Genomic DNA, 11,069 nt, shown 5'->3' on the forward strand with positions numbered 1-11,069 from the left:
TAAAATTTTTCAGTACTTCCCAGGGTGCTTTGCGAATGTTCTTCCTCTTCTGTCCTACCGTCCAAGATGGGTGAGTGAGGAACGAATCCCTGTTTTGAATCCGTCCAATCTCGGCGTTATTGTAGACATCAAGTTTTATTGCTGTGATATGATAATAGAGCACACCTTTGAGCGCGATTTTCGGTATATTTATCGTAGAAAGCTGTGTTTTTATCCAAGTTGTGATACCAATTTCAAATTGCTCTGCATCCACTGCGATCGACATCTTAGTGCGAAAATTCAGAGTCATTCATGAAACTAGGGCCAGTTTTAAGCCGCGTAACACATGTTATAAAGAAGTAATAACATAATCAGTTATAAACGGTGTTATCTTTCACCTAGAAGGGAAAATAAAGACAATTCAAACTTGGTAGCCCAAGATTTGTCATATTGTAATGGTGTTTTGACCAGGTCTTGAAATTCACGTGTTTTCCCACATTGGAATCGTTCTCTTTACAAAACGATAACTTAAGTAAAGCAAGCGAGAACGGAGTTATCGTTGATCTTAAAATTATTTCGTAAGTTAAACTCTTTTGTAACAGTTTTAAAACAGTTTTAAAATGGAGTGCTGTATAGTCCTAAGCTAAGCAGTAAAACATGGTTTATGTTAACCCTTTAACTTCTATGAGTGACCAAGACAGAATTCTCCTCACCAAATTAAAACAATATCAAACAAACAAGTGATGAGAACAAAGAAAAATATCAGATAGGGGATTATTAGATGATTCAACACCACATTCTCAGAACTAACATCATAAGAATTGTTTGGCAGACAGTAAGGAGACTTACTAATGAGATCTTGAAAGTGAAAGGGTTTAAAAGGCCTTGTCTGTGTTTTCTTTCCTAGATGTATATATTTCCTTATTATCACAAACTACCTCTGTTTCAGCCAATGTCACATTTTATTCCAGAGTTTGTGTATGGTGTGGCAAATGGAAAAAGTTACACTGAAAAATTATGTGGAGTTAAAATTAATTGTTGATATTTTTCTCAATCATAGGAATTTCCCGTGATTCTTGGCATAAGAGGCGCAGTACTGGTGGTAAGAAAAAGGCAATCCGTAAAAAGAGAAAGTATGAACTTGGCCGACCACCAGCTAACACCAAGGTAAATGCAAAATAGGGTAATTTAGTGTTATAAACTGAGTTGATAGCATAAATTGGCCACTGTAAAGAGTTTCAAAGCTGACATTTGGAGCATCAGCCCTTCGCCATTGGCTCTGACATTGGGCTAAGTTCAAAATGTCAGCTTTAACCCTTAAATTCCCAGAACTGACTAACATGTAACTTCTCCCTTTGATATTCATACATTATCCAGCACACAGTTTATGAGAATACTCTTAACTTATTAGGTAGAAGTTGTTATTTTGAATTTGTAACAAATTCTGTTAGAAATTTACAAGGGAATTTGTAGCAGCTAGATGGGAGGATTAAAAATCAGATCTTGGGAGTTAAAGGGTTAAAACTCTTTATGGTGGCCAATTTACATCATTAACTCAGTTGATAATACTAAATTAGCATGTTATACACTCCCACTCAGGGCTCAGACTCAGCATTGGTCTACTAGCTGAATACCAGTAGATTTTGAATTTTGGTTAGTGAATTTTGCGCATTTACTAGCAATCTTGTTTGTAAATCCTGACCATTTACTAGCCAGTTGACTATTAAGTTCAGAAATTAAGTTTGAGCCCTGGCACTGATGCTACACCACAGTTTCTTTAAAAACTTACCCCCTTCATTTAAATGCAAAATACTTCACTGAGTTTGGTTGGTGCATTAATAACGACAGCTGACTATTTTCCCACTCAGTTGATTGTTGCCTCTTCTGCTCTGCCCCCAACGTTGATATGAAAAGAGCAGAATTTCTTAGGAAACTCCCACATTACAGTAAATGCTGCAAATTTGGGGGAAGTCAACATAAGGGGTTAACCTTTAACTACTAAGATCTGATTGATAATTCTTCTCTCTTGTTGCTACACATTTCTTTACAAATTAGTTGGGAGAATTTGGTGTTAGATCAAGAAACTTCAACCTGAGAAGTTTGAGTATTCTCATTACCTGTTTGCTGGATGATGTATGGATTTCATTGATCAGTTCTGAGGATTAAAATGTTAATAACTTACATTGTGTCTTTTGCAGCTTGGAAGCAAGCGAATCCACAATGTGAGAACTCGCGGTGGAAACCAAAAATTCAGAGCTTTGAGACTGGACACTGGAAACTACTCATGGGGATCAGAAAGTATGCTCTTTCATCCTTTCACTCCAAAGATTAGAACCTAAATTCTTTACACTGTGTGCAATATATTGTATATATTACAATTGCACAAGATGAAAATAATACAATCATTTTCACATCAAAGGTTTTGCACTTGCCTTTTATTAAAACCAGAGGCTTAAGTCATCATGGAAATTCACCTCAGTGCACTTCCACTGACAAATCAGAGACCTTGGGCATCTTGTAAATTGCTTATTATGCAGCCCTTCAGGAACCAAGGCCAAACCTTGACACAATGGCAGTATGATGAAAGATTATGAAGTGGAAGAGTGTTTTACCGTCTTGGTAATCTCGTCACTCTTATGACCATTTGTCATAGTTACCCTGACTGCTCAAAAATGCAGGACTGACACAAGGAAAGTCATCTTCTCTTATTGTATGATCTCTTTATGCATCTTGAATGTATGGAATTAAAGAATTCTACCATCACCTTCTTTAGGTGTTACCCGCAAGACTCGTCTCATCGATGTTGTTTACAATGCTAGTAACAACGAGTTGGTACGAACCAAGACTCTTGTGAAGAACTGCATTGTACAAGTGGATTCCACTCCTTTCAGGCAGTGGTGAGTGTGAATGTTGTATTATGATTTTGTTTTTTTTCCTGAGAGAAGTTAGCGGAGTGAAGTTTCAGCAGGAGAGATGATGATGCTAGCAGAGTTTCCACTAGTTGTAACTAAAGACTATTTACTGATTTTAGCTTACCAAAGAGCTGTTGAATATTTTTTATTATTATTATTATTATTATTATTATTATATTTTAATGGGAGCCACAATTTTCTGTTTCTCAGGTATGAGGCTCATTATGGCATGCCCCTTGGTCGCAAGAAGACCACTAAAACAGTATGTACTTTGTATCACCTTCTATTCATCCTTTGTCCTGTAGGGACCCTTTGCCTGAGAAGATGTAGGACTTACCTTGACATATGCCTTTAATGACAATGAGGATTCCAACCTTAATCCCTCAAATATTCTAAATCCCCAACAACCACATAGCTAATGCAAGGTACACATTAAGTTAAGTTTTGTACCTGCCCAGGCAAACAACAATGGTGATTCCAACAATGAGGATTCCAACATCGATCCCTTAAATATTCTAAGTCTCCAACAACCACTTAGCTAACACAAGGTGCACTTCAAGTTAAGTTTTGTATCTGCCTAGACAAAAGGTCTCATTGGTATTCATAGTTTTCTTCATATCTTGCTCTGCTCAAAAGATGTCAAACGAAATTAAAGGTGAATAAACTCTCCTTACAATCAACTTTACAATAATACCCAAACATCACAAAACCAGGTGCCCATGTGGGTCAGAAAATTTATATGTTAAGGATTACATAACACAATGTTAACTGTGTGCTTCTTGATGTACAACAAAAATCTCCCAAGACGTGGTGAAGCTAAAGTGTCCGGAGTGTAGGAAGAGTCTTGATTTAGACCCTAGTACTCAATGGGTGGGATTTCATTTCAGGTGGAAACAGATGAAAGTGATGTGTTAAACAAAAAACGATCACGTCACTGTCAAAAAAAGATGGAAGTACGCAAAGGAACAGCCAAGATTGCACCTCTGCTTGAGGAGCAGTTTACCACTGGACGATTGTATGGTAAGTAAATGTCTTCTGGGTCAGAATCTCAAACCATCTGAGTAATGTCATGTTCAGAAATTTCACAAAATTATTGCAGAGTATGATTGTCAAGGCATGAGTAGGACTGTTGTTGGTAGCACTGACAGACAGTTTGGGAACTTAGACAGAAATCATCATCAGACTGTAATGATAACTGCCGTTGCTACAAGTCAGGAAAAAGTTGGAGAATTTCACTTTGGGTCTGGGAAAATTTACATCTATGAAAGAAGTCAGAGAAAAGCAAATTTTACAAGATATGAGGTTGTTTGTGTTGTCCCTTGTGACGAGAAATGGTGACACATTCCTTTCCCTTGGCAATGGAAGTCAAAAGTGGTTTGTAAATGCAGGGGTACATTGTTGTCGTGGTCTTCTTTTTTCATTGTTTTTAAACACTTTAAATTCTTTCTTCTACAGCATGTGTGTCTTCACGACCTGGCCAGAGTGGACGATGTGATGGTTACATACTTGAGGGCAAAGAACTTGAGTTTTATGTGCGTAAAATCAAGGCCAAGAAAGCCAAGTAGAAAGTCCAGCTCTGAAATTTGTACAAACAACAAAAATAAAAGTGCATTACATTTGACTGTGCTCAAAACTATATTGCCTGATTGTTTTGTTTTGATGGACATGTCCCAAGTGGTGTATATGGAATGCAATAGAAAGGAAGTAAAACTTTACCAATCTGGGAAGATTTCTTTCACCTATGGTTGCAAAAACTGAATTCCTGAAAGTTTTTGATCAAAAGATTCATTTACAAAATCAGTTTGTGTAAATTTGTAGGAATTTGTGTGCCTTCTGGTAGTGTTAATTTTTCAACAGATTGTGTTCGGAGAATGAGCAACTTGAAAGAATCGGTCTACCCTTTTTTCCAATCAAATTTTATAGGTCTCACATCAGTCTTGCTTTCCAAAGTTCAGCCAGAGAGTAGGCCCTTACGTATATTAGCACTTTAAGTTGTGCATTTCTCTGGGGGGGAGGGAGGGGGATTTGAGACTTGTTAGGGGTAGAGGTTTGCCTGAGTAGTGCAATTCCTCCACCTCACTTAGTTCACAGCCTGGTACTTTCCCGTGGGCAAGGAAACACTTGTGCTTGAGTGCCAACTATGAGGAGCAGCTAACAGGCTAGGAAATTTTACAATCCTTATTTTATGTATTGGAACCAGACTGTAGAAATTAGCTCAAGAAATATTTGATTTGAAGTCACCTTGATTTCGCTTCCCGATCCCTACATTACTCCTTAACACTTTACACCCTAACATCAGTATGCCTATCCTCCATACTTTTCTCTACATGTTTCCCAAGGTGCTGACAAGGAGAATTTATTTGCCAATCGAAAGGTTCCTTCCCCAGTGACCATTTCAAGACCTGAATGTGTGATTCAGGAGTAATATTGTAGGCAGAAATTAGATGCTTGTCATATACATTTCCTGTGGTACTCTCGAGGAGGAATTGTCTATTAATCAAGAGCTCCTTTAGTTGGAAATTGTCTCCTTTAATGTTTTACTCAGAGGTGATAAAGTACAGAGAAGAAAGATGCATGAATCTCATGCATTGAAGAGTAACGACAAAATTGGTAACATCTGAGGCCCGTCACACCCTAACATCAGTAAGCAAGTTCTCCTTACTTTCCTCCACACTTTTCCTGTGGTTCTTACAAGGAGAGTTTATTCAACAATCAAAACTTCTCAGATTGATGATCATTTCCTTTATTCTTATGATCCTAACTGAGAAAACAAGAGTGTTACTCTAAGGAGAAATTAGATGCAGGTCACTCTAAGGGTCTGAAGGGTTAAGATAAGCAAAAGAGACAACTGCATCATGCAATCAGTGTATTTCATGTGTTACTTTTGGTGAATACTACATAGCTATTGTTTGCTCAAACTACTAAAGCTGAGGTAGACTGGCTCAGGGAGAATTCTTGTTTTCACTCCATGTTCACACACTACTCAAAGGAGAATGCTCTAGAGAAAAATTTCTATCTTCGCAGTGGAGTACAGTACACTAAAAGCTAAAGGAAACTAAATAAAAAAAAGAATTGTTACAATTATTTCATGGTAAAATGAACTTCTCAGAGGACATCAGCCTTAAAACTGTTTAAAACACGCCAGTCTTGACAGCAGAGTACAGCACACTGAAGCCCAGGACTGCAGTACAAACTGAGCCACTTAAGAAACCCAAGGCGCGTGGTGCACTGATGCCGTTCAAGTAAGCTATGGTGTGCAGGAACCTAGCTCCTGTGAAGATGCGCAAACACCAAATGCCTCTTGCCACAGGCTCACCAGACAATCCATACAACAGGGCAACAATCATGAAGATTGGGATGTTCTCCAGATCATTCAGATGGGCTCTGGAATTGAATCAGTAAAAAAAAATTAAATTTTACTCTGCAACTCCCAAGATTCATTTAATCTGTAAAGCATAATTATTTTCCAGAGCAGGAGCTGCAGCTGTGTAGGAATTGATTTTGAACTGGGAAGGATTTCTTCCTTATGACCAAAAAAATGGGAGGGGAAGAGGGGCTGGGCTCCCTGCCCCCCCCCCCCCTCAAAACAATTGCAGCTACACCTCTTGTAAGACTGGTAAATAGCAAGGTAAAATCTGAGGGGGGGAGGGGAGAAAGAGAGTTTAGAGGTTGATTAAATAATATCTGAGGTGAGATATATACCTGCGGACTCTTTCCACATCAGGATTTACAGGCACTGGTTTAGTGTTGTCTTTACCATAGTCCTCAGGGCTTGGAAGAGCCTACAAATAGAAGTGTAATGGTTTTTTATCATTCAGCTATAAATACAGCCCTTGGGACTGTCTGCAGATTTTGTTTCTTGAATTACCAAAAGGTGAAGAAAGTCATATTAATAAACACACTAAGACCTCAAAATGTCACCCAAGAAACTCTTATTGTACATTTAGAACCTAACATTGCTTTGAACACTTAAGTCAACATAAGATCTCAATCTTTTATTAAGTTTTAAGAAACACACACAAACTATCAGGGTCAATAGAAAGACAGTGACAAAATTTTGAAAAAGTTAAGAACAGATGCCTCAAAACTTGCCACCCAGAAATCCCTTTCACTCCCACAATCTCATTAGTAATTCTCCCAACTGTCTATCATTCAATTGTTATAATGTTAGTTTGGAGAATTTGGTATTTGATCATCTTAATTCCCTGATTGCTATTTTTCTTTTTTCTCATCACTTGTCTGCTTGATAAAGTATTGATATAGTAAGGCAAAAATTCTATTTTGGTCATTTTTGGGAGGGAAAGGGCTACGACCCACAAAAAGCAAGCCACCCTAAGAAACTGATGATTAAATTAAATTGTGAAGTACAGAAACAGTTCTTTACTTCACGTTGAATCACAGCATAGGAAGCGAAGGAAAAAGGGGTGGGGAAGGGGGAAAGGGGGGGCGGGGGGGGGGGGGTAGAGCCCGTCCATGAGAAAATTGGGGCGAGGAGAGGCTCAGCACCGTCACGTTTCAGTGCCGACGATATTGCTAGCTCAGCTTGAGCGAAATTTGGCAAAGTATTCATTCTCGTAATCTTTTAAAATCGTTGCATCAGTGTTTTGCGAAATCATGATGAAAAGTGGTTAGCCTTTTTTCCAATTGAACAGTTGCGGCCTGTGTTTAAGTAGCGGACATTAAAAAAATTGTTGCAAATTTTTTTTTAAGGCACTCAAACTGCTGCGTCATCTTTGCAGAGGCACTTCTTAGTCAGTCCTCTTTCAAGTCCTCGTTGTTCAAAGCGAGCTGTAAAGCTTTGGCTATGTCGGCGCACGTGAAATTATACCCACTCGCAACTATTTTTGCAACAGTTTCCATCAGTGGCAAGATAAATGATAAACTAAAACCACGCGCTTGTAAATAAGTTTCTCGAAATCCACACTTGTGTTCGTTTCAAATTTTCAATTATGCAAACTCGCCAGGAAAATAATTTGCTCTAAATGCAGTCTCCAGCCTTTTGCTGTTTAATTAAATAAGGTCATTGATTAAGAGGCTTTAAAGAGTAAAATTGAAAATAGACCGACGGGCCCATTGGTCGATCGATTGGAGCCTCGAAAGCGAATTTGCTCAAAAGGTGACGAATCATGACCCGCCGATCAGGGCTCGAACACGAACATGTCACTCATGAGTTCTGCACGTTATCCGGTCGTTCCTACATCTCTCGTTTTTAAAAATCAAGAGTGGTCATAACTAGAGAACAAATCTTTTGAAAAAAGTCACTGAATAAGACCTGATTCATGGTTATCATGCATGCTAGCTTGAGTCATGCATTTCACCCTACTCAGCAGAATACATTTGAGTTGATTACGAACCTTATTCTGTATTCGATGTCTTGCGGTTAAAAACGACATCACCCACGTTTTGAGCATGAGCAAAGAGCCATAAAAAAGATAGGCTGAGAGGAAGCGATCGTCCACAGAAAGAGGCACCATTTTGAAAGCTTGAGACCTTTGCTCTTATGCAACTTTAAACGGGTCTTTCACCGTGCGTGATTGTCACGCAAGGTTATGGATGAGGCCTGGGACTGCTGCATAGATCCAGAGGAACATTTAACGACAGACTCGTGTAATTTTGTCGTCTTTGAAAAATTTACCCGCGCTTAATAACACCAAATACACTCGAAATCATGTTGTTACCTATACAAATTCAGTTAAATCAAACGTATTTTCAGTGGTATTTCATGTATATTTATTACTCTGCGGTTATTTATTCAGTTAACCCCGATTTACTTCCTCGCGTTTCGCAGCATATCGATGGCCTCCGAAAGAAATCCTACAAGTGTTCTACTGAAAGAATCTTCCAACTTTTATCATCCAGTCGGATAAGCCCGCGCTTAATGACAGCACACTTTTAAACAAAATATCTGAAATATGCTTTCAAAGAATTAGATTAAAGATGCAAAATTTCCAATTCTTCATATTTACATTTTAACCAGCTTCTGTTCGACGAATTAGCCCACAAGTCTTACCTTGTTCGCCATGCGCTGTCTTACGGTGAAAAATGACATGGCAAAAGTTTTGAGCATAAGCGCAGAGCCATACAAAAGATATGCAGACAGGAAACGATCATCAACAGTCAAGGGGACCATTTTGGAACTGGTAGAAGGCTATTCTTGCTGCTTTTGTCTGTGGTTTGTCATGCAAGGTCGCACGTGGGACCTGGTAACAAGGAGTTTGTTCAAAGCTTGCGGGGTACTTAGTAATCAGATGACTCGGCGAAATTTTCTTTCGTAAATTTGGGCGTGTTGTGCGGATGGAATCGGTTTGTTTCGAGTCATTTTTTTTTCTTAATGAAGATATCTACAATAAGCCTCGTTCTTGCAACTGCATGCCATCATTGTCATGATGCGTACAATCATTACAGTGATTACACCATGTTAAAAACTGTTTAAATCCGAAATAAAATCCTACACGCACTCAACTGGAAAAGGTTTCTAACTCTTACCGTCTAATCAGAAAAATCCTTGGCTTGGAAAGCACAGTTTTTTTTCAAACCAGCGTTGGATATTTAATTAAGTGTTCAGTTATTGGCACCTTTTCGAGTGGGTTATCGATAGTCACTCAAGTTTCATGCATAATCTCACCTTATTGCCAATGCGATGCCTCGAGGTCGAAAAAGACATTACTCACGTCTTCAGCATAACCATGGCGCCACAAAAGAGATAAGCAGCAAGGAAACGATCATCCATTTTAAGTGTTATCATTTTGGAGCTTGTTGGTCGAAGAGCGGAGGGTAAGCTCAAAGCGAAACACCCCCCGCGAACGACAGAAGCAACGTCTTTGTCACGAAATCACACCACTGTCACGCAATCTTTCTGCTTTACCATTTTTTTTACGTGGCCTATCTTCTGTCAAACTGCATCTTTTTTCATTTTGCAAATGAGATTCAAATTCTAACCATTGGCCATCCTAACTGCAAGGGATTAGCGGCGTGTGACCTCTGGGAGATGAGATTGCAGACCTTCGTCTCTCTTTTTCTGCAGCTTAGCTCCACCGCCCAGATCTTCATAAATTTCACAACACTATCAGCCAAGATGGTTACTTCACGCGTTCTTCTCCCGCGTCTATCTTCCTCGCCACTTTAGAGTTTCCAAGCCAAGGATACATAAGCGAATTGCTTCCAACACGAGACCGCCACTTACTTTTTTCCCGTTTAATTGTTTAGCCTCTAACTCCCATGAATGACCAAGGCAGAATTTCTCTTTACATTATCAATACAATATCATGCAAAAAAAGTGACGAGAATAAAGAAAAATCTCAATCAGGGGATAAATAGTTGATCCAATACCAAATTCTCCAAACTAACATCACAAGAACTATATGACCGACAGTAAAGAGAATTTCTAATGAGATCTTAGGAGTTAAAGCGTTAATAGATGTTGTCTGCCCATTCGATACGTTCATCATCATTGTCACCATCACCGTCATCATAACCCACGTCATCATCAAAGTCGTAGTCATTTTCATCGTCATCGTCGCCGTCACTGTTGTTAATACGCTTGCCACTCATTCTAAGATCTCTAAACTTGTAAGTTTCGAAGCCAAGGATACTCAGGTATATCATTTTTTAGCACGACAGCGCCATTTATTATCCTTTTTTTCCCTTTTGATTGTTCAATAAGTGTTTTTTGTCCATTCGATACACTCATCATTATTATAATCATAATCAAAGTGATAGTCATCTCCATCGTCATCGTCAGCGTTATCGCCATCGTCATGGTCATCATCATGGCCATCGTCATGGTCATCATCATGGCCATCGTCATCGTCATAGCCATCGTCATCGTTATCGCCATTGTCATCGTCATGGCCATCGTCATCTTCATGGCCATCGTCATCGTTATCGCCATCGTCATCGTCATCGTCATGGCCATCGTCATCGTTATCGCCATCGTCATCGTTATCGGATCGTCTCGTTTCCGTCATCATCATTGTTTACATAATCTTCACCGTCATTGTCGTCCTCGTCATCGTTATCGACTCCATAGTCATTGATATCGTCCCTATCGTCTTCCCCCTGATAACCATCGTCATCACCGTCATCTTGTATGCCAAAAATAACTGTTCAAAGCTAGTTTAACGCATAAAATGAAGGATAGCCGAGAAATTAATTTTGGACGCACATCTTCTCTAAGAA

At 39.1% G+C, this 11,069-nt stretch overlaps 3 protein-coding genes across 5 annotated transcripts; 1 reads left to right on the forward strand and 2 right to left on the reverse strand.

Moving 5' to 3' along the window:
• Positions 1–19: 19 nt before the first annotated feature.
• LOC131785558 (small ribosomal subunit protein eS8) lies at positions 20–4,527 on the forward strand. Its single transcript, XM_059102471.2, has 7 exons — positions 20–70; positions 1,040–1,146; positions 2,178–2,277; positions 2,753–2,876; positions 3,102–3,153; positions 3,779–3,911; positions 4,347–4,527. The coding sequence occupies exons 1-7, from the start codon at positions 67–69 to the stop codon at positions 4,454–4,456; spliced, it is 630 nt and encodes a 209-aa protein (XP_058958454.1). The 5' UTR covers positions 20–66; the 3' UTR covers positions 4,457–4,527.
• Positions 4,528–5,618: 1,091 nt separating this feature from the next.
• Positions 5,619–9,676, reverse strand: LOC131785574 (microsomal glutathione S-transferase 1). 3 transcript variants are annotated; one of them, XM_059102488.2, is made up of 3 exons: positions 9,517–9,676; positions 6,594–6,673; positions 5,619–6,275 (listed from the first exon to the last, which is right to left on the reverse strand). In XM_059102488.2, the coding sequence occupies exons 1-3, from the start codon at positions 9,553–9,555 to the stop codon at positions 6,023–6,025; spliced, it is 372 nt and encodes a 123-aa protein (XP_058958471.2). In that variant the 5' UTR covers positions 9,556–9,676; the 3' UTR covers positions 5,619–6,022. The 3 variants fall into 3 exon arrangements, with proteins under 3 accessions (XP_058958471.2, XP_058958469.2, XP_058958470.2); XM_059102486.2 differs by lacking the exon at positions 9,517–9,676 and adding an exon at positions 8,902–9,085; XM_059102487.2 differs by lacking the exon at positions 9,517–9,676 and adding an exon at positions 8,246–8,409.
• An 870-nt stretch (positions 9,677–10,546) lies between these two features.
• Positions 10,547–10,858, reverse strand: LOC136280844 (probable DNA-directed RNA polymerase subunit delta). The gene has a single exon (XM_066166579.1). The coding sequence runs from the start codon at positions 10,856–10,858 to the stop codon at positions 10,547–10,549; it is 312 nt and encodes a 103-aa protein (XP_066022676.1).
• Positions 10,859–11,069: the final 211 nt, after the last annotated feature.

Source organism: Pocillopora verrucosa, chromosome 5, assembly GCF_036669915.1.
Source record: "Pocillopora verrucosa isolate sample1 chromosome 5, ASM3666991v2, whole genome shotgun sequence".
In the NCBI taxonomy this organism is placed as follows: Eukaryota; Metazoa; Cnidaria; class Anthozoa; order Scleractinia; family Pocilloporidae; genus Pocillopora; species Pocillopora verrucosa.

Excerpts from the sequence above, each read along its gene's own strand:
- LOC131785574 (XM_059102486.2), bottom strand. The coding sequence starts at position 9,021 with ATGGTCCCCTTGACTGTTGATGATCGTTTCCTGTCTGCATATCTTTTG. Across the intron at positions 6,674-8,901 it reads GACAGCGCATGGCGAACAAG|GCTCTTCCAAGCCCTGAGGA; the intron begins GTAAGACTTGTG and ends TTCTATTTGTAG. Across the intron at positions 6,276-6,593 it reads GATGTGGAAAGAGTCCGCAG|AGCCCATCTGAATGATCTGG; the intron begins GTATATATCTCA and ends ATTCAATTCCAG.
- LOC136280844 (XM_066166579.1), bottom strand. The coding sequence starts at position 10,858 with ATGACGGAAACGAGACGATCCGATAACGATGACGATGGCGATAACGAT.
- LOC131785558 (XM_059102471.2), top strand. Across the intron at positions 2,877-3,101 it reads TCCACTCCTTTCAGGCAGTG|GTATGAGGCTCATTATGGCA; the intron begins GTGAGTGTGAAT and ends TCTGTTTCTCAG. Across the intron at positions 3,154-3,778 it reads GCAAGAAGACCACTAAAACA|GTGGAAACAGATGAAAGTGA; the intron begins GTATGTACTTTG and ends ATTTCATTTCAG.